At 45.9% G+C, this 23,356-nt stretch overlaps 1 protein-coding gene across 1 annotated transcript in view; it reads right to left on the bottom strand.

Annotated features, from left to right (window-relative positions):
* Positions 1-209: 209 nt before the first annotated feature.
* Positions 210-23,356, bottom strand: part of LOC111954251 (mannosyl-oligosaccharide 1,2-alpha-mannosidase IA) — a 181,791-nt gene continuing 158,644 nt past the window's right edge. The window contains exons 8-12 of the mRNA XM_070435745.1: positions 22,487-22,686; positions 21,178-21,436; positions 19,469-19,641; positions 9,068-9,183; positions 210-3,287 (exon numbers count right to left, since the gene is read on the bottom strand). Of these exons, the coding sequence (XP_070291846.1) occupies positions 3,155-3,287; positions 9,068-9,183; positions 19,469-19,641; positions 21,178-21,436; positions 22,487-22,686 (881 nt within the window). The 3' untranslated portion in view covers positions 210-3,154. The remainder of the gene's footprint in view (positions 3,288-9,067; positions 9,184-19,468; positions 19,642-21,177; positions 21,437-22,486; positions 22,687-23,356) is intronic.

Here is a 23,356-nt window from a genome sequence, read left to right as displayed (position 1 = left end):
CCAATCATTACAAAATGACAGATAGAAAATGAAGCCAGGTCGGCAGTCAAATCTAAGGTTTTCAAGGAATTCTGAGTGTGTGAGAGTGAGACAGTCCTGAACAGCCTCTGGTAATCACATATTGATCATCAGACACATTTGACCTGGTCATGGAGCACTAATATAATTGATGTCAAGAGGTCATTTCAGAATGAAAACACMAAAAATGCTTGATATTAAAGATTGTTTTATTCACAATAGAAGTGTAACAAATATAGTTTATGAAACATTTTGCTGCTCATTAATATCATTTAAGCTCATAAGATTTATATAAATGTAGAATGGCATATTTGCCAGAATGGAATATTTACATTTCAATAACAAACCACACACAAAAAAACAGAACAGAACAATTCCTCACAAAATTAAACTTGCATATAAACCAAAATAAACTATGTGCAATGGAATGATTATCAGCATTATTGTACCGTTTACATTTTTGAGGTTGTTTCACAAAACCATGAACAATAGATTCACAAATAAAAGGCATTGTAATGTGAGAGATCATCAACACAATATTCAACCACAAAGTCACTTTGAAATGAACAGCACATCTTCTAGTCTGCATATCTGAAACAAAGATGAAAGGAAATGGTTCATATGTCATGTGTTAGCATTTTACAGCGACTTGAAGTTTCTCAGTATCACTACGAGTAATCTCTGCTGCTCCCTAAAGCTGCAACAGTCAGGAGAAACACTTAGGCTCTCAGACAGTGCAGAGATGGTGAATGCAGCAATTTCATATCTACAGTGTATCACAGTGTATAGTGACGCTCTTCCCTGGAGCCGGAATGGCTACCGAACTGAACTAGGTGGTAGGGATGTAAGCCTACATGGATATCACAGTTTCCCTCATTAACATTGCTTCCTCTAGTAAGATAAACAGGTATTATTATTATGTCTTAAAGAATGCTATAGAAAGCAGAGTTTGGCTCCAGTAGTGGGCAGATATCAGCATCTCAAACCTCTTGTCTGGTCAATCCTATAATGTAAGAAAATGACTTCAACCATGATGAAGGTCCTTCTTCAAGACCTCTTGATCCTACCCCGTTTATTTCCAAATAAGATGTACTGTATGTGGACATCAGTGCCCCCTGACTGTGAAAGATGTACACTACAGAAGAACAGGACCACGAGACATTGTTTCATACAAATCCGCTCCTCTTTAACTTTGCCTTTATGATGAGACAACAGAGCGGTTTGATGGGTCCTGTGGTCACCTGAACATCCATTTCTGAGTGTCCATAAACTTCCATGTTCATAAGTGTGTTGGAGTGTGTACTTCTGAATACGATATGCATGTACAGTGTGACCACTTCGATGTATTTATCATCTTGTCTTTATACAGTATTCAGCATGTATATATATATGTATGTTCATATGTGAGTAACAGCTTCCTCTGATCGGTACCACCAGAGCCATATATTTTAGAGAGTTGGGCAAACTGTACGAATTTGGAATATTTCTTATTCTAGACATTCCGTTACATATCATTATTTAAATATTCCCTATGTAACATTAATGGGGAACTAACATGGCTGCCATAGAATGTTGAGGTGTCATGTAAATGCCTCATAATGCAGGAACCTCAATGTTCCACCTCTTTAAATAGATTGCTCTGGGTACCACAACACATTGTTTCAGCATTTTGTGCAGTCCAGAAGAAAGGAACAAAAAAAAAATCTCAACAAACAAATTGAGAACAACAAAAGGTCAAATAATCTTCAGTTCACATTTGATGGTACATTCATACGATGCATTCGTTACATATGATTGACTACCAAATTCTTGGTCTGATTCTGCCCTTGTCTCCCCCACACTGTCTCCCTCCCATCTCCCAAATAATCCACCTAAACAACAACACAGGGCCCATTCTCTCCACAGTGCCACCTAGGTGCCTGATCCAAACCTTCCTTCCTATGTACTATGGAATAAATTAACAGCAAAGGAACTATTTTACATCACATGGATTAATGTCTCTACCACCTGTAATAAAGGAACAAACAAACAAACAAACAAACAAAGCACATGTCAACTTTGTCAATTAAAAAACAAAAGGAACATGATGATGGGGGTGGGGGTGGGAAACAAAGCTCTGACAAACAGACTAGGCTGAATGAATTGATGACATGTTGGTAGAAGGAATGAACTCTACTGTCCACACGTTCCATACTTCAGGAGGAAGGGAACAGATAGATGGTCAACATTTCTACTTCTTTAAACAGAGGTTGTTCTCAGTGCAGGTCTTTTCCCATCAAGGTACTTCATCTCCTTTAATACTGTATGTGGACCTGCTACACTCATCTGACTGGACTGGTGTATTACTGGTGTTCAACACTAGATGTCAGTGTGGTAGAGGAGGTGACTAAGCACTCAATCAACAATGCCATCTGAACAATGTGGTACCTACCTACCGGTTTAAATTAAAAACCTTGCCATTTGCCTGAACTGCTTATTTGATAGACCATATTAGACTGAAAGGCACTAGTTAAGATTTGACTCTCAAGCAGTTGAGAACCAAGCTCTGGGTCTTTAACAGAAATCCACCTAAATGGTCCATTGTTAAAGTGTGACTAAAATCATACTTACGATAAGAACGACACAAATGTGATATGTTGATTGACATTGATCTATTGTCAGTCACACCCACAAACACATACCCCATATGGTGGAAAGAACGAAAGAAAATAAATGACAAAGCTGTCTTCAAATCAGTATGGCTTTTTTTTGGAGTGAYGGCAAATGTTACAGCGCAGAGTGTCCTGTTCTCCTCACAGAGGAGTGTAGATTTACAGCACTGGGAGGGAGGGGAGCATGCAGACTAGCTTTACAAGATGACAAGAGGAGAACTCTTGGATGAGGTGGTTCCTCCCAGTCCCCAGTAGGGGGCAGTCTGCCTCTAGAGAGGCAGGCAGCCGGTCCGGTTCCATCTGGTCTGGTCAGGGACTCCAAAACAGGAGAGTCCAGTCTGCCAGGGAAGCGGCCTGCCTGGGTGAGCTCCACCCATGGTGGGGGAGGAGTAAGAGACAGTTCCGTCCACTGCTCAGAAAGGGAGGGGGCAGAGGAGTTTGGTGGTGGGAGGGGTCAGGTCAGGGGGTGATCCAGAAGGACCACTCTACTCCTGCTGGCTGGGCTTGTCTGTGTCTGTCATCTCCTTCTTAATGACAGGGAGGGGGTGGGCCTCGGTGTTGAACACCCAGTGCTCCAAGGGAAGATGGTCATCATCAGAGAAGAGCAGGTACAGGTATCTGAGAGAGACAGAGAGAGAGGGAGAGACACAACTTAGCTCAAACACTAATATGTGATCAACAAAACACCACTTATTTAAACCAACAACCTCAAGTCCTAGTTGAGTTCTGACTGATGCAATCATTAACAACATCTACTAGATGTCTGAGAGTGTCAGAGACGGCGGTGGGCCGAGGGTGGTCTCACTAAGACACGTCCCAAAACCAACTCAGGGAACAACCAGTTCAGGAGGTCTCCCATGCCAATATTTCCCTGCCAAGCTTGGGGAGAGCCAAGCCAACAATGCAAATCAATGAATAAATAAAAATGACAAAAGACTAAACAATTTCTGTTTCCTTTGGCAGAAAACAGCAGCTTGGTCACCGCATGCCAAAAGCTATTGCGCTTGGCATTAAGTTTTTGCGAGTGAACCGGTCGCAAATCAAAAGTTGATTCCAGAACCAACGGTTGGGGGACGAGTGGAGGTGGATCTATACCCTACACGTCCTTAATCAGGTACAGAGGTGACACTCGTTGGAACCGGATTACGCCATGCCCACCCAGAGTCCCCACGGTGACCTTGCGGACACCACTCCATGTTCAGAGAGATTCAAAGACTCAATCATGGACACTCATGACAGTTGTGGCTGCTTCACGTGATGTATTGTTGTTTCTACCTTCTTGCCTTCGTGCTGTTGTCTGTGCCCAATGATGTTTGTACCATGTTTTGTGCTGCTGCCATGTGGTGTTGCTACCATGCTGTGTTGTCATGCGTTGCTGCCATGCTATGTTGTTGTTTTAGGTCTCTCTTTATGTAGTGTTGTGGTGTCTCTCTTGTCGTGATGTGTGTTTTGTCCTATATTTATTTTTTTCATCCCAGCCCCCGTCCCGGCAGGAGGCCTTTTGCCTTTTGGTAGACCGTCATTGTAAATAAGAATTTGTTCTTAACTGACTTGCCTAGTTAAATAAAGGATAAATAAAAATAAATAAAGATGGAGAATGAGACAGAGCGAGAGAGAAAGGAGAGGTGGTGGCTCCAGATGTTACAGAGGGGGATGATTAAAGGCCGTGGGTGGGAGAGAGTCCAGGCACTCCTCCCAACAGTTAAACCAGACCCGACCTACCAGATCAAGAAACAGCTAGGGGGAGGAACATTGAGTCCATCACAGTCAGTGAGCCCCCAGTGTTCTCAGAACTCAAGTGATTACTCAAAACGCAAAGCCCCATTGCACTACACTAGGAATGATGAATAAAACAAAAATAACTCATTAAGTCATAGCATAGCATCCCTCTTTAACAGTATCCCGTGTCCTAATACTGGGAACAAAATGAACATCGGGAGGGCTTTTGGGCCCCTTCATGTTGACAAGTGCTTAGCTTTTGATCTGGGGGAACTTGTTAATGCAGTAGACCACGGCAACAACAAGCCCACAGCACAGTCCACCACCCTGGGAAGGAACGGGAGGAGACAGCAAAGCAAACAGACATACACTGTTTTCAGAGTCATCATTGCTAATGTGACCTCACTCTGAGAGGAAGGAGGAGGAGCGTGGCTATGAGGCAGAAAGAAATGGAGAGAAGGAGGAGAGAGAGAGAGGAGAAAGGAGAGGGGAGACAGGAAGAGAGAGGGTGAGAGAGGGAAAGAGAGGCAGAAAAAAGGGAGTGGAAGAAAGTAGGGAGTGAGGGAGAGCCGGTGCCTAATAGATGGATTTTGCATCAGTAAACAAGGCATTTGTGGAGGCCTGGGATCTGGAGACCCTATTCGCCAAATTGCATCACTTTCCACCACCATTAAATACTACAGACGTTTGAACGGTTCTATTAAGAGGTGGGACTCACACAGCGTTTCATAGCAGCATCAGTCAGAGAGGCAGATTAGCCCAGGGGTTTGACCACAAAAGGAAAATAAACACCAACATCAAAGTGCTGCACAGTTATTAAATGCACAGGAGGGTGAAAACATATTTAACTTTTCTGTTCAGCAAGTCTCCCTCCCTCACTTAGCCTCTTACTCTTACTCTAGCGCAACCTTGAACCTATCTTCTTTTCCTCTCTCCCCGGGTCCCCCCTTTCCATCTCTCTCTTCATCTTCCTACCTCTCTTTCCCTTTCTTTCTCTTCCTCTCTCCTGCATGCAGCTTGTTGTTATCTCACTGAGTCATGGTGACGTGGCTGTGGCTACCGTACCTAGCCTCGGGGCAGAGCAGAGCCAAGCAGGGGAGGGACACAGAGCAGAGCCAAGCATAAGAGAGGGACACAGCGCAGAGCCAAGCGGGGAGGGACACAGAGCAGAGCCAAGCAGGGAGGGACACAGAGCAAGAGCCAAGCAGGGAGGACACAGAGCAAGAGCAAGCAGGGGAGGGACACAGAGCAGAGCCAAGCAGGGGAGGGACACAGAGCAGAGCCAAGCAGGTGAGGGACCACAGAGCAGAGCCAAGCAAGGGGAGGGACACAGAGCAGAGCCAAGCAGGTGAGGGACACAGAGCAGAGCCAAGCAGGGGAGGGGACACAGAGCAGAGCCAAGCAGGGGAGGGACACAGAGCAGAGCCAAGCAGGGGAGGACACAGAGCAGAGCCAAGCAGGGGAGGGACACAGAGCAGAGCCAAGCAGGGGAGGGACACAGAACCCATGACCTCTCTATAAGCTCACACCAGAGTGCTGTGACAAGGCTCCAACAAGAGGGGAGCAAAACACCACCACTGACCTCAATAGAAACAACACACCACTGATCCTCAATAGAAACAAAACAACACCAATGACACTGTACAGAAACCATAGAGTGGGGGGTTGATGCTCTCTCAGACCAGGATTAGACTGTAAAAAAGACAGAGAGCCATCTATACACCATTCTATAGTCCATCTACTCCTCAGGCATTGTGCTCTTATCAATGGTGAAAGTGGAGAGGAGACAGTTTCAGAGAGACAGAGAGAAATTGAATTGAATTGAGAGAGAGAGAGAGAGAGAGAGACAGACGAGAGAAATTGAATTGAAAGAGAGAGGAGAGAGAGACAGACAGAGAGAAATTGAATTGAAAGAGAGAGAGAGAGACAGACAGAGAGAAATTGAATTGAAAGAGAGAGAGAGAGAGACAGACAGAGAGAAATTGAATTGAAAGAGAGAGAGAGAGGGGGGGGGGGGGGGGTGGTATAAAGGGCTCAGTAAAAGCGCTCTGTCTGCCTGCCTGCCGCCTCCTCTTATCTATCTCTGTGTGTGACTGCTGCTATCTCTGAGAAGACTGCTGAGTCCCTGTAGTCCACAGCACACTGCCTCCTGTCTGTCTGTGTGTCTGTCTGAGCCGGCCGTGACAATACAATCACCCAGGACGTCAGTAGTTTCTCTCAGAGGCCCGCAGGCACAGCACAGCCAGAGGTGGAGTACTCAGTGGGGGAAGGACATTATTCTACTTCTGATCTGTTTGAAGTGTTCAACAAACTGAATGTCAGGAATAGAAATAAAAGAGACATCTGTGATGAAATTCTAGAAGCAGATCTTAGATGTCATGAAACGGTGTGGGTGTCAAACTCATCCACACACGATAAGATGAAGATAACTGTCTAGTTGAGGGGGAGGAATATTCTTGACCCCACCTGTCCCATTATATTTAAGAAAATCGAATACTGTAGTTATTCAAGGGTAGGTGGGAATATGTAGGATACAAAATCATGCCAACAAACCTGATGTATTTTTATCACATTTATATTTTTATCTATGGCACTAACAATCGCACTTGACTTTTTCCCCCCTCTTACTAGCTCGGACTATGCTGATAACTACTTTATTGAGGAAAACTGTACTTACTTCAAATCAAATCAAAGTTTATTTGTCACATGTGCCAAATACAACAGGTGTAGACCTTACAGTGAAATTCTTACTTTACAAGCCCTTAACCAACAATGCAGTTTTAAGAAAATACGTCATGAAAGTATTTACTAAAATAAACTGAAGTAGAAAAGAAGAAAAAAGAAAATAGAAAAATAACAAATAATTAAAGAGCTGCAGTACAATAACAGTAACGAGGCTAAATACAGGGGGTACCGGTACAGAGTCTGTGTGGAGGCTATATACAGGGGGTACCGGTACAGAGTCAATGTGGAGGCTATATACAGGGGGTACCGGTACAGAGTCAATGTGGAGGCTATATACAGGGGGTACCGGTACAGAGTCATGTGGAGGCTATATACAGGGGGTACCGGTACAGAGTCAATGTGGAGGCTATATACAGGGGGTACCGGTACAGAGTCAATGTGGAGGCTATATACAGGGGGTACCGGTACAGAGTCAATGTGGAGGCTATATACAGGGGGTACCGGTACAGAGTCAATGTGGAGGCTATATACAGGGGGGACCGGTACAGAGTCAATGTGGAGGCTATATAACAGGGGGTACCGGTACAGAGTCAATGTGGAGGCTATATACAGGGGGTACCGGTACAGAGTCAATGTGGAGGCTATATACAGGGGGTACCGGACAGAGTCAATGTGGAGGCTATATACAGGGGGTACGGTACAGAGTCAATGTGGAGGCTTATACGGGGCCGTAGAGTCATGGGAGGCTATATAGGGGGTACCGGTACAGAGTCAATGTGGAGGCTATATACAGGGGGTACCGGTACAGAGTCAATGTGGAGGCTATTACAGGGGGTACCGGTAGAGTCAATGTGGAGGCTATATACAGGGGGTACCGGTACAGAGTCAATGTGGAGGCTATATACAGGGGGTACCGGTACAGAGTCAATGTGGAGGCTATATACAGGGGGTACGGTACAGAGTCAATGTGGAGGCTATATACAGGGGTACCGGTACAGAGTCAATGTGGAGGCTATATACAGGGGGGACGGTACAGAGTCAATGTGGAGGCTATATACAGGGGGACCGGTACAGAGTCAATGTGGAGGCTATATACAGGGGGTACCGTACAGAGTCAATGTGGAGGCTATAATCAGGGGGTACCGGTACAGAGTCAATGTGGAGGCTATATACAGGGGGTACCGGTACAGAGTCAATGTGGAGGCTATATACAGGGGGTACCGGTACAGAGTCAATGTGGAGGCTATTATACAGGGGGTACCGGTACAGAGTCAATGTGGAGGCTATATACAGGGGGTACCGGTACAGAGTCAATGTGGAGGCTATATACAGGGGGTACCGGTACAGAGTCAATGTGAGGCTATATACAGGGGGTACCGGTACAGAGTCATGTGGAGGCTATATACAGGGGGTACCGGTACAGAGTCAATGTGGAGGCTATATACAGGGGTACCGGTACAGAGTCAATGTGGAGGCTATATACAGGGGGCACCGGTACAGAGTCAATGTGGAGGCTATAAATCAGGGGGTACCGGTAACAGAGTCAATGTGGAGGCTATATACAGGGGGTACCGGTACAGAGTCAATGTACGGGGGCACAGGTTAGTTGAGATAATTGAGGTAATATGTACATGTAGGTAGAGGTAGTGACTATGCATAGATAATAAACAGAGAGTAGCAGCAGCTAAAACATGTGGGTTGGGGGGGAGACGCTGCAAATAGTCTGGGTAGCCATTTGATTAGCTGTTCAGGAGTCTTATGGCTTGGGGATAGAAGCTGTTAAGAAGCCTCTTGGACCTAGACTTGGCACTCCAGTACCGCTGTGATATGTGGTTGTTCCACCCAGCCATCTTAAGATGAATGCACTAACTGTAAGTCACTCTGGATAAGAGAATCTGCTAAATGACTCAACTGTAAAGGCAAGGTGAAAGTTGTAATGCTCGATATCCAGATGCCTCTATGCAGAATGACAGTGTGTGACTAGAGGGTCTTACTTGAGTGTCTCGGCCAGGTAGAAGCTCTGCTGGACGTCATCATGGTTGGGGCTGGAGGCGTAGACGTCCCGCACTCCACTGTAGCCCCCCTCCACACGACAGTGCTTCTCCAGAGCCTGAGAGACACAGAGAGAACAGACAGTAGACGGGGGACAAGAACGTGAGAGCGGAGGGAGAAGTGTTGAGCTGACTCTGTTCTTATGTCAGTGTGTTGGAGATGTATGCACGGTGCTAGCTAGTTGCTGAGTAGGCACATTTCAATTCAGTGTGGCTGCTCTGCCTGGGGGTGGGGGGGAAGAGGAGAGGAGGGGAGGCTGCCTTAGGCACAATGACTCAGGGAGAAAACAAGGCTGATGAGGAAGGGGCTGGGGCTGCGGCGTTCACACATCCAGTCTGGCTGAACAAGGTGGAGGTACAATATCTGCAGGCAGGTAGAGAGGCAGGCTGATTTATGGCTAACACAAGGCCCATCATAAGTAATCTCATGTCATTAGTGGATACAATTACACAGCTCTGGGATCTGGGCAATCAACATTGCCACTGTTCTGTTCTGTTGCAGCATGGCAATGATACAGCAGACAGGAGAGAGCGAGAGAGAGAGAGGGAGAGCAAAAGAGAGCACGAGAGATAGAGAGAGAGAAAGGAAGAGTCTCAGAGGTTTTGGAGACTCCTGCACTCAGAACTAGCCATACGTAGACCTGAATGAGTCTACAGATCACAGTGAAGAGGGGTCTATTGGAATGCAGAGGCCTTTTCACTGTGATTTCAGGGGAAGTCTCTTGTCAGTGGAGGTTAAGAAGGGACAGAGTGACACAAACATGACAGGAAGGACTGTGGTGGGATAGTTATGATGGATGATGGGTACTGTAGTTTAGGCTTGGGTGGTATACTGTGTATCGGGGTATTTGTAAATAGCCACGGGATGATTTTTTAATACCGGACAATTTTCAATACATTTTAAATAACTGCAGTCAACTCGTGCAATGCGTTAGGAGATAAAGCAGATCGCGTTATTACTTAGTTCCCCAACACAGTTGAGTCAGTCACGTGTTTGTTTGTAAATAGCACAACAGGAGAAAGCGGGGGCAGGTGAGTCCAGCTGTGTATTGTTTTAAATTGAAAGTCCACAGTGTTTTTTTGCTTCAATAGAGTGATCAAGGACGTGCAACTATAGTTTTCCTTCACAGGAAATACATTAGAGCAACACATTCGATATAAAATAACTTCATTTTCATCAGATGACAATAGAAGCGCCACACTATTTGGCTGGCAGCCACACAAGAAAATAAGCTTACAATGAAAAAGCAAGGTCATTTTAGAAAAAACGATGCATGGACATCGTAGTTCAACTGTTCAGGCCAGAAAGAATGTAGCCAGCTACATTTCCTAATGTTTTGCTTAAGTTAATCTTGCATTTTAACAAAGAAAAATAGGCTGGCTACAATGAGAAAAGTAGTGGAGAAAAGTAGCTACACATCAGTGGTAGCGCTGTCTGTTGATATACTACACATCAGTGGGAGCGCTGTCTGCTGATATACTACACATCAGTGGGAGCGCTGTCTGCTGATATACTACACATCCAGTGGAGCGCTGTCTGTTGAATCTGCAGACGTGTTGCTGTGCGTTTTGTTGCTGTGCGTTTTGCTGCCAACTTTACTTTGCTAGCTGACAACTTTACGTTTTTTGTTTTTGTTTTTTGTTTTAATTACCGGTATATTTTAGTTTTTTTCCATCGCAACTTTTTTCCCTCATTCAATTTTTCACTCCGGACGCTTTATCTGGACATGGTTCGTCAACACCTTCAACAGCCGAAGCTAAGTAGTAACATAAACATGATGTCTTCTAATTGCAGTCGCTGTACTCATAATATACAGGAGAACGATCGCCTTACGGCGAGAATAGCTGTGCTACAAGCCCAGCTTCAGACGCAATCGTTAGGCAAGGGTAATTTCAGTGTAGGAAAGGAAGAAACAGCGTCTGTGCCACCAGTAAGTACAGATAGTAGTATAAATCCCCCCGCACAGTCCCCGCAGCCGGACAACTTTCTCATGGCTTCTGGAGGGAAACGCTGTAGGAATGCTCAACCGGTGTCGCTTATTCAGCCGACAGAAACTTTCAACCGGTTCTCCCCATTATGTAGCGAGTCGGAGTCTGAGCTGAGTCTTCTCTTGTCTCTACTCCTCCCGTTACGGGGTCTGAGACGCCGAAGGCTCCCACCATTAGCTTCTGACAAATTGAAAACCCTAGTCATTGGCGATTCCATTACCCGCAGTATTAGACTTAAAGCGAATCACCCAGCGATCATACACTGTTTACCAGGGGGCAGGGCTACCGACGTTAAGGCTAATCTAAAGATGGTGCTGGCTAAAGCTAAATCTGGCGAGTGTAGAGAGTATAGAGATATTGTTATCCACGTCGGCACCAACGATGTTAGGATGAAACAGTCAGAGGTCACCAAGTGCAACATAGCTTCAGCGTGTAAATCAGCTAGAAAGATGTGTCGGCATCGAGTAATTGTCTCTGGCCCCCTCCCAGTTAGGGGGAGTGACGAGCTCTACAGCAGAGTCTCAGCACTCAATCGCTGGTGAAAACTGTTTTCTGCCCCTCCCAAAAGATAGAATTTGTAGATAATTGGCCCTCTTTCTGGGACTCACCCACAAACAGGACCAAGCCTGACCTGCTGAGGAGTGACGGACTCCATCCTAGCTGGAGGGGTGCCTCATCTTATCTACCAACATAGACAGGGCTCTAACCTCTCTAGCCCCACAATGAAATAGGGTGCAGGCCAGGCAGCAGGCTGTTAGCCAACCTGCCAGCTTAGTGGAGTCTGCCAATAGCACAGTCAGTGTAGTCAGCTCGCCATACCCATTGAGACTGTGTCTGTGCCTCGACCTAGGTTGGGCAAAACTAAACATGGCGGTGTTCGCCTTAGCAATCTATTAGGATAAAGACCTCCTCCATTCCTGCCATCATTGAAAGAGATCGTGATACCTCACATCTCAAAATGGGTTACTTAATGTTAGATCCCTCACTTCAAAGGCAGTCATAGTCAATGAACTAATCACTGATCATAATCTTGATGTGATTGGCCTGACTGAAACATGGCTTAAGCCTGATGAATTTACTTGTGTAAATGAGGCCTCACCTCCTGGTTACACTAGTGACCATATTCCCCGTGCATCCCGCAAAGGCGGAGGTGTTGCTAACATTTACGATAGCAAATTTCAATTTACAAAAAAAAAAATGGCGTTTTCGTCTTTTGAGCTTCTAGTCATGAAATCTATGCAGCCTACTCAATCACTTTTTATAGCTACTGTTACAGGCCTCCTGGGCCATATACAGCTTCCTCTCTGAGTTTCCTGAATTCCTATCAGACCTTGTAGTCATAGCAGATCATATCTAATTTTGGTGATTTTAATATTCACATGGAGAAGTCCACAGACCCACTCCAAAAGTCTTTCGGACCATTATCGACTCAGTGGGTTTTGTCCAACATGTCTCTGGACCTACTCACTGCCACAAGTCATACTCTGGACCTAGTTTTGTCCCATGGAATAAATGTTGTAGATCTTAATGTTTTTCCACATAATCCTGGACTATCGGACCACCATTTTTATTACGTTTGCAATCGCAACAAATAATCTGCTCAGACCCCAACCAAGGAGCATCAAAAGTCGTGCTATAAATTCTCGACAACACAAAAATTCCTTGATGCCCTTCCAGACTCCTTCTGCCTACCCAAGGACGTCAGAGGACAAAAATCAGTTAACCACCTAACTGAGGAACTCAATTTAACCTTGCGCAATACCCTAGATGCAGTTGCACCCCTAAAAACGAAAAACATTTGTCATAAGAAATTAGCTCCCTGGTATACGAAAATACCCGAGCTTTGAAGCAAGCTTCCAGGAAATTGGAACGGAAATGGCGCCACACAAACTGGAAGTCTTCCACTAGCTTGGAAAGACAGTACCGTGCAGTACCGAAGACCCTCACTGCTGCTCGCTCATCCTACTTTCCAACTTAATCGAGGGAAATAAGAACAATCCAAAATTTCTTTTTGATACTGTTGCGAAACTAACTAAAAAGCAGCATCCCCAAGAGAGGATGGCTTTCACTTCAGCAGTAATAAATTCATGAACTTCTTTGAGGAAAAGTCATGACCATTAGAAAGCAAATTACGGACTCCTCTTTGAATCTGCGTATTCCTCCAGGGCTTAGCTGTCCTGGATCTGCACAGCTCTGCGAGGGCCTGGGATCGGGAGAGACACTTAATGTTTTAGTACTATATCTCTTGACACAATGATGAAAATAATCATGGCCTCTAAACCTTCAAGCTGCATACTGGATCCTATTCCTACTAAACTGCTGAAGGAGCTGCTTCCTGTGCTTGGCCCTCCTATGTTGAACATAATAAACAGCTCTCTATCCACCGGATGTGTACCAAACTCACTAAAAGTGGCAGTGATAAAGCCTCTCTTGAAAAAGCCAAACCTTGACCCGGAAAATATAAAAAACTATCGGCCTATATCGAATCTTCCATTCCTCTCAAAGATTTTAGAAAAAGCTGTTGCGCAGCAACTCACTGCCTTTCTGAAGACAAATAATGTATACGAAATGCTTCAGTCTGGTTTTAGACCCCATCATAGCACTGAGACTGCACTTGTGAAGGTGGTAAATGACCTTTTAATGGCGTCAGACCGAGGCTCTGCATCTGTCCTCGTGCTACTAGACCTTAGTGCTGCCTTTGACACCATCGATCACCACATTCTTTTGGAGAGACTGGAACAAATTGGTCTACACGGACAAGTTCTGGCCTGGTTTAGATCTTACCTGTCGGAAAGATATCAGTTTGTCTCTGTGAATGGTCTGTCCTCTGACAAATCAACTGTACATTTCGGTGTTCCTCAAGGTTCCGTTTTAGGACCACTATTGTTTTCACTATATATTTTACCTCTTGGGGATGTTATTCGAAAACATAATGTTAACTTTCACTGCTATGCGGATGAACACACAGCTGTACATTTCAATGAAACATGGTGAAGCCCCAAAATTGCCCTCGCTAGAAGCCTGTGTTTCAGACATAAGGAAGTGGATGGCTGAAAACGTTCTACTTTTAAACTCGGACAAAACAGAGATGCTTGTTCTAGGTCCCAAGAAACAAAGAGATCTTCTGTTAAATCTGACAATTCATCTTGATGGTTGTAAAGTCGTCTCAAATAAAACTGTGAAGGACCTCGGCGTTACTCTTGACCCTGATCTCTCTTTGACGAACATATCAAGACTGTTTCAAGGACAGCTTTTTTCCATCTACGTAACATTGCTAAAATCAGAAATTTTCTGTCCAAAAATGATGCAGAAAAATTAATCCATGCATTTGTTACTTCTAGGTTAGACTACTGCAATGCTCTACTTCCGGCACCCGGATAAAGCACTAAATAAACTTCAGTTAGTGCTAAATACGTGCTAGAATCCTGACTAGAACCAAGAAATTTGATCATATTACTCCAGTGCTAGCTTCCCTACACTGGCTTCCTGTTAAGGCAAGGGCTGATTTCAAGGTTTTACTGTTAACCTATAAAGCGTTACATGGGCTTTTCCTACCTATCTTTCCGAGTTGTCCTGCCGTACATACCAATACGTACGCTACGGTCACAAGACGCAGGCCTCCTAATTGTCCCTAGAATTTCTAAGCAAACAGCGGGAGGCAGGCTTTCTCCTATAGATCTCCATTTTTATGGAACAGTCTGCCTACCCATTGTGAGAGACGCAGACTCGGTTCAACCTTTAAGTCTTTACTGAAGACTTATCTCTTCAGTAGGTCATATGATTGAGTGTAGCCTGGCCCAGGAGTGTGAAGGTGAACGGAAAGGCTCTGGAGCAACGAACCGCCCTTGCTGTCTCTGCCAGCCGGTTCCCTCTCTCCACTGGGATTCTCTGCCTCTAAACCTGTTACAGGGGCTGAGTCACTGGCTTGCTGGTGCTCTTTCATGCCGTCCCTAGGAGGTGCGTCACTTGAGTGGGTTGAGTTACTGACGTGATCTTTCCTGTCTGGGGGGCGCCCCCCTTGTGTTTGTGCTGTGGGAGACCTTTGTGGGCTATACTCGGCCTTGTCTCAGGATTGTAAGTTGGTGGTTGAGGATTACCCTCTAGTGGTGCGGGGGCTGGCTTTGGCAAAGTGGGTGGGTGTTATCCTTCCTATTTGGCCCTGTCCGGGGGTTTCTTCGGATGGGGCCACAGGTCTCCTGACCGCTCCTCTCAGCCTCCAGTATTTATGCTGCAGTAGTTTGTGTCGGGGGCTAGGGTCAGTTGGTTACCTGGAGTACTTCTCCTGTCTTATCCAGTGTCCTGTGTGAATTTTAAGTATGCTCTCTCTAATTCTCTCGTTCTCTCTTTCTCTCTGAGAACCTGAGCCCTAGGACCATACGTCAGGACTACCGGGCATGATGACACCTTGCTGTCCCAGTCCGCCTGGCCTTGCTGCTATTCCAGTTTCAACTGTTCTGCCTGTGGTTACGGAACCCTACCTGTCCCAGACCTGCTGTTTTCAACTCTTAATGATCGGCTATGAAGCCAACTGAGATTTATTCCTGATTATTATTTGACCATGCTTGTCATTTATGAACATTTTGAAAATCTTGGCTCTCTCTAATTTTCTCCTTCTCTCTTTCTTTCTCTCGGAGGACCTGAGCCCTAGGACCATACGTCGGGACTACCGGCCGTGGTGACTCCTTGCTGTCCCCAGTCCGCCTGGCCTTGCTGCTATTCCAGTTTCAACTGTTCTGCCTGCGGTTATGGAACCCCTACCTGTCCCAGAACTGCTGTTTTCAACTCTTAATGATCGGCTATGAAAAGCCAACTGAGATTTATTCCTGATTATTATTTGACCATGCTTGTCATTTATGGAAATTTTGAAAATCTTGGCTCTCTCTAATTTTCTCCTTCTCTCTTTCTTTCTCTCGGAGGACCTGGGCCTAGGACCATGCGTCGGGACTGCCGCCCGTGGTGACTCCTTGCTGTCCCAGTCCGCCTGGCCTTGCTGCTATTCCAGTTTCAGCTGTTCTGCCTCGGTTATGGAACCGCTACCTGTCCCAGACCTGTTGTTTTTCAACTCTTGATGATCGGCTATGAAAAGCCAACTGAAAATTATTCATGATTATTATTTGACCATGCTTGTCACTTATGAACATTTTTGAACATCTTGGCATAGTTCTGTATAAATCTCCACCCGGCACAGCCAGAAGAGGACTGGCCACCCCTCATAGCCTGGTTCCTCTCTAGGTTTCTTCCTAGTTTTTTGCCTTTCTAGGAGTTTTCCTAGCCACCGTGCTTCTACACCTGCATTACTAGCTGTTTGGGTTTTAGGCTGGGTGTCTGTACAGCACTTCGAGATATTAGCTGATGTACGAAGGGCTATATAAAATAAATTGATTGATTGATTGATTGTTGATATACTACACATCAGTGGGAGCGCTGTCTGCTGATATACTACACATCAGTGGGAGCGCTGTCTGCTGATATACTACACATCAGTGGGAGCGCTGTCTGTTGATATACTACACATCAGTGGGAGCGCTGTCTGCTGATATACTACACATCAGTGGGAGCGCTGTCTGCTGATATACTACACATCAGTGGAGCGCTGTCTGCTGATATACTACACATCAGTGGGAGCGCTGTCTGTTGATATACTACACATCAGTGGGAGCGCTGTCTGCTGATATACTACACATCAGTGGGAGCGCTGTCTGTTGATATACTACACATCAGTGGAGCGCTGTCTGCTGATATACTACACATCAGTGGGAGCGCTGTCTGTTGATATACTACACATCAGTGGGAGCGCTGTCTGCTGATATACTACACATCAGTGGGAGCGCTGTCTGCTGATATACTACACATCAGTGGGAGCGCTGTCTGTTGATATACTACACATCAGTGGAGCGCTGTCTGCTGATATACACATCAGTGGGAGCGCTGTCTGCTGATATACTACACATCAGTGGGAGCGCTGTCTGCTGATATACACACATCAGTGGAGCGCTGTCTGCTGATATACTACACATCATGGGAGCGCTGTCTGCTGATATACTACACATCAGTGGGAGCGCTGTCTGCTGATATACTACACATCAGTGGGAGCGCTGTCTGTTGATAACTACACACAGTGGGAGCGCTCTGTGATATACTACACATCAGTGGAGCGCTGTCTGTTGATATACTACACATCAGTGGGAGCGCTGTCTGCTGATATACTACAATCAGTGGGAGCGCTGTCTGCTGATATACTACACATCAGTGGGAGCGCTGTCTGTTGATATACTACACATCAGTGGGAGCGCTGTCTGCTGATATACTACACATCAGTGGGAGCGCTGTCTGCTGATATACTACACATCAGTGGGAGCGCTGTCTGCTGATATACTACACATCAGTGGGAGCGCGTGTCTGCTGATATACTACACATCAGTGGGAGCGCTGTCTGTTGATATACTACACATCAGTGGGAGCGCTGTCTGCGATATACTACACATCAGTGGGAGCGCTGTCTGCTGATATACTACACATCAGTGGGAGCGCTGTTCTTACTGATACTACACATCAGTGGGAGCGCTGTCTGCTGATATACTACACATCATGGGAGCGCTGTCTGTTGATATACTACACATCAGTGGGAGCGCGTCTGCTGATATACTACACATCAGTGGAGCGCTGTCTGCTGATATACTACACATCAGTGGGAGCGCTGTCTGCTGATATACTACACATCATGTAGCGCTGTCTGCTGATATACTACACATCAGTGGAGCGCTGTCTCTTGATATACTACACATCAGTGGGAGCGCTGTCTGCTGAATTACTACACATCAGTGGGAGCGCTGTCTGCTGATATACTACACATCAGTGGGAGCGCTGTCTGCTGACATGTATATACTACACATCAGTGGGAGCGCTGTCTGCTGATATACTACACATCAGTGGGAGCGCTGTCTCTGATAGCTACACATCAGTGGGAGCGCTGTCTGCTGATAAAACGCCCGTTCGTGAATTCTTATCCGAGTTCAGAAGTGCAACTGAAGCACAAAATGAGTCTGAAACTGAGCAGAAATGACAAGAAGCCTTTTAGATCTGTGTTTACAAAACGCAGCAAGATATTTCTTATACGTTTTATATTGTTTTGTGTGTAAACACAAAACCTAGTTTAACTTGGTATCTAAGTAAGTGCCTCAATTAATAAGACGATGGGGCGTCATATTGTCTTAGCTTTCTGACGTGTTTGAGAAGTCAAAGCCTTTTGGATGAGTTCCTCTGTCCAGTGTCTGTTCTTTTGCCCATCTTGATATTTTATTTTTATTGGCCAGTCTGAGATATGGCTTTTTCTTTGCAACTCTGCCTAGAAGGCCAGCATCCCGGAGTCGCCTCTTCACTGTTGACGTTGAGACTGGTGTTTTGCGGGTACTATTTAATAAAGCTGCCAGTTGAGGACTTGTGAGGCGTCTGCTTCTCAAACTAGACACTCTAATGTACTTGTCCTCTTGCTCAGTTGTGCACCGGGGCCTCCCACTCCTCTTTCTATTCTGGTTAGAGCCATTTTGCGCTGTTCTCTGAAGGGAGTAGTACACAGCGTTGTACGAGATTTTCAGTCCTTGGCAATTTCTCGCATGGAATAGCCTTCATTTCTCAGATCAAGAATAGACTGACGAGTTTTAGAAGAAAGTSMTTTGTTTCTGGACATTTTGAGCCCGTAATCGAACCCACAAATGCTGATGCTCCAGATACTCAACTAGTCCACAGAAGGCCCGTTTTATTGCTTCTGTAATCAGAACAACAGTTTTCAGCTGTGCTAACATAATTGCAAAAGGGTTTTCTAATTATCAATTAGCCTTTTAAAATGATAAACTTGGATTAGCTAACACAACGTGCCATTGGAACACAGGAGTGACGATTGCTGATAATGGGCCTACGTACACCTATGTAGATATTCCATAAAAAAAAGCTGCCGTTTCCAGGTACAATAGTCATTTACAACATTAACAATGTCTACACTGTATTTCTGATCAATTTGATGTTATTTTAATGGACAAGAAAATGTGCTTTTCTTTCAAAAACAAGGACATTTCTAAGTGACCCCAGGCTTTTAAACGGTAGTGTATAACTTTATGATCTGGATTGACTATCTTTGCAATTCGTTTATTTTCGTTTGCATATTTAGCTAGAAGCCGCTATGCAAATTCACTATTACCTGTGCAAATTTTGTTAGCATTTTGGTAATAGACGGCCAACAGGCTTTTTTTGGCGACCACTTGTGTACTAAGTCGGTAATACAGTAAATCCCGAGGTGAGAGAAGGACGGTATGACGATATGAAAATCTGGATACTGCCCAACCCTACTGTAGTTCTCACCTGCACGGCCTCCCAGCCCCACTCCCTGTACTTAGGGTCGTGGGTGAACCTCCACATGTACATGTAGGTCTCGATGACCTCTGGCCTCAGGATGAAGTACTTCTCGTTCTGCCGCGTGGCGATGGCCTCCACGCCTCCGTCAAACCTGAACGCCTCCGGGCCCAGCTTCAGGGCTATGACACGGGAACAAAGGAAGAAGACAACATGTCAACATAAAACCCAGCTCTAGGGGAAAGTAAAGGACACAGAATGTCAAGAGAACCAAAAAAACTCAACCTCAGTTCCTGGATGGAGCATGAACCCATGACATCATTTCACAGCCAAGAGACCAGAGACCAGATTATGAGAAAAGCAAAGTTCAAAGGTAAAGGGAGTTTGCCACGTGATTATGTGACAATTAACAGGGTTTAGGCCTATTGTTATTTCCTGTAATCCCTGTTTGATGAGAACTAGCACCTATACACACAGCAGGCAGTGACTCAGCGGGGGGTAGGGGGAGAGGATGGAGGTGGGTTGGAGGTCGAATGGGGGAACAGGGGTGCTGTGGAGTTAGGCAGGGCCAGGGGATTACGCTGCTTCATAGAACCGTATTTTAATCTAATCTAGTGATGTCCTCAGCCAGTTCTGTTGATAGTAAATTGATAGATAGTGATGGAGGAAAAAAATTGATAGTTGCATATCGGCATATAATCTTTTACGATATAGCGTATCGTTTTGACAATATTGCAATATTATTTTTGCACTAGTTTGCTGTACCTGCACCAAAACCCCCAGTATTTTCCCTTCATAGCTTGTTCTCCATCTTCTTTTGAAATAAGGAGCCAATTCATTTTCAGAACTTCAATTTATATGACTGATCAAAATTCATTTTATCATAGCTCTCTCTTGTCCTTCTGCACCAAACACATGGTGAGCAATATATTTGGAACATCGAATCACAATACATATAGTATTTGTACGTAAGTATCGTGATAATATTGTATTGTGAGGTCCCTGGCAATCCCAGCCCTAATAGATTTCCTGATGGTCAATCCGGACCAGAGGAAGTGAGAGAGGAGAGACCCTCTGACTCAGACTAACCTGGCTGACACTATGCTCTGTCTACCCAGCAGCCCTTCTGGCCTCAGAGAGAAACCAGGCTCAACGGCTCCTGAAGAGGAGTGTGTCTGTGTCTGTGCGTGGTGCGTGTGTGCGTGCGTGCGTGAGTGAGTGAGTGAGTGAGTGAGAGAGAGACAGTGAGTGTCCTGTTGTTGACTCCCACACCTCCTTTTGTCTAGGATTCAGAACTAATACGGTCTCACCTGGGAGGGAGAGAGTTTTAAACTAAAAAAAGGTAAGGCCTTTAGAGAGTAATGCCAGGTACTATGATCTTGCAGAGCGGAGCTACAGTATTAGGTTTCTATGACTGAAACCATATCTAAAGGAGGTATATGAAACAGAGAGACACATTACAGAGAAGGGGTAAGCAACTCTGGTTCTGAAGGGCTGCAGTGTGTACAGGATTTTGTTCCAGCCAAGCATTAACTCACCTGATTCAACTAATCACAGCCTAATCTGAAGATTAGCTGGACTAGTTGAATCAGGTGTCTTCAAGCAGAATACAAACAAAAGCCTGTACACACTTGGCCCCCGTTGCCTACCAGTGCTGTGTAGAGGGAGACACGGAGACTGATGTTCCCCAGACGACGGGGTCAGTCAGTAAGACTCACTGGTGCGGGCGTAGGACTCGTGGCAGGTGCGGGCAATCTCTGAGGCCTGCTCCATCTGGTGACCCGTCTTGTCCTCGGGCGCTCCGTCCGCCCCCAGGGCGATCATGCCCCCGGCGAAGCACGTCAGGTGACCCATCTTGTGCTCCAGCAGCCCGCCCTTCCACTCAGCGATGTACATCAGGCCACCGCTGGACTTTCTTATCAAACTGGTCTCAATGGCCTGGAAGACAATGACAAGAACGGAAGACAGATGAGCACTCTATCCACTCCCAGTCCCAGACAAGAGCCATTCCCCTGCAAATGGAGTAGACCCTTCCGGAACATGAATAACTACTGCCCAAATAGCATTGTTAAGCTTGATGAAGCTGCTGTTGCAGGAAAACTAGGGGTCCGAGCTGGTCACCAGCCACTGTTATTTATTTTCTGGGGCGGCGTGGACTCAAAGTTCCTATTTGTCCCTGACATTTACACATACACACAAGGGCCACTTTACCCAGAGATATCCTCAAATGGCAGGCGTGTCCCACCCACAGCGAGACATGACACCAGGAGGTGTCATTCAGAACAACGGGTGGCCCCTCTCTCCCACTAGCCACACAGCAGGTGTCCAATACGGTACCATCCCATGACTGACAGACAAAACAAAGTTATTACAGAAATAATGGGCCATTATTTATGTAGAGAGAGATATAAAACTACCTTTCAACAGGGAATAAATAACCGCAGCTAAGACGAGTCGACGGCATGCTGAAACGCGACACTATTACAGGTGCATTCTCTGATACGCCTAATTGATCATCGCTTCATTTGGAATATTTCTTTTCATATTCATTGGGTTTGCTTTTCTCCTGCTGGGGGAAGACCTAAGAAAACGAAATATGGCAACTCTCCTGAGAGTAATGACATTTTTAAAAGATGATTCAGATCTGTGCTTTTGCAGTGACATCATGTAAATGGGCCGTGTATAGGCGGCTGGGCTTTATACGCCGCGATCCGCCTCAGAAAACCAGCTGATTAATATTCCCCTAAGCTGGCTATTTCATTTCCTTTGGTCTCTTTAAAGGCAGCCTATATTCTGTTTAGCAACAGCAAGCCTGACAGACAAATAGACCTGGGCTGGGCCAGTACAGGAGCAGATAGACAGAGGCAGACAGCAGCACATCTTGTTCAGCTTCTCTTCTCATTGGGGGGGGACAAAGAGACAGAGAGACWGAGAGAGAGAGAGAATGTAGGCCAGGCCGGCACTGAGGCGAGGATGCCAAGGAGCCATTAATAAGAGAACAGCGTCTGTCCTAACCGCCTGCCTCACAGTCTGCCTGACCCAAATAGAGGATGGCATGGCGTGGCCATGGGGACCCTCTCGCTGTGGGTGACCTGCTTGTGGTGATGGCAGGCGGACGGACGGGCGGGCGGGTAGATAGGCAGGTGTGGTGGGGAAACGAGGCTGTCTGGGAGGGGACTTGAGGAGGGAGGGTAATATCCTGGAGTAGTCTGGGTCCTTGTGGACCTCTGCACAGAGAGAAACATCTTTATCTCCCACAGGACAGGCTGCTTGGCTCTAATGAAACAGAGAATTGAGCTAGCAGCAGTCAGAGCCCATTCCACCAGACAGAGCTCTGAGTCTGGCTGCCCCCCCATCCACTGACAGCCTCCTACTTGAACTATCTCCTGTGGAGTGCAGTTTGTACTACACTCAGAAATAGACAACTCCTACCTGGCGTAGCATGCTTCAAATTCAGACTCCAACCCATACTTTTATTGATTTCTGACTCTGACTGTTCACAGTAATGGAAGAAATGTAACTGTTGTTGACACACAGACAAAAGCTTTCAATCGAGGTCGAAAGAGCCTCTTGACAAGGTATAGTCAGTGCTTCAGATAGTGCTGGTACTGTAGCCATTAATCTCAGTAAGACAGGAGAAAAGCTGAGGAGAGAAGACAAGAGGAGAGGAGCGGGAGTAGAAAGGAGAGGGGAGAGGAGTGGAGGGGGAGTAGAAAGGAGAGGGAGAGGAGTGGAGGGGAGTAGAAAAGGAGAGGAAGAGAGGAGTGAGGGGAGTAGAAAGGAGAGGAGAGAGGAAGTGGAGGGGAGTAGAAAGGAGAGGAGAGAGGAGTGGAGGGGGAGTAGAAAGGAGGAGGGGAGAGAGTGGAGGGTGAGTAGAAAGGAGAGGGGAGGGAGGAA

Source organism: Salvelinus sp. IW2-2015, linkage group LG28 (genome assembly GCF_002910315.2).
Source record: "Salvelinus sp. IW2-2015 linkage group LG28, ASM291031v2, whole genome shotgun sequence".
NCBI classification, from domain to species: domain Eukaryota; kingdom Metazoa; phylum Chordata; class Actinopteri; order Salmoniformes; family Salmonidae; genus Salvelinus; species Salvelinus sp. IW2-2015.
The sequence above is the reverse complement of the archived record's forward strand: the minus strand, read 5'-3'. Positions and strand labels throughout refer to the sequence as shown.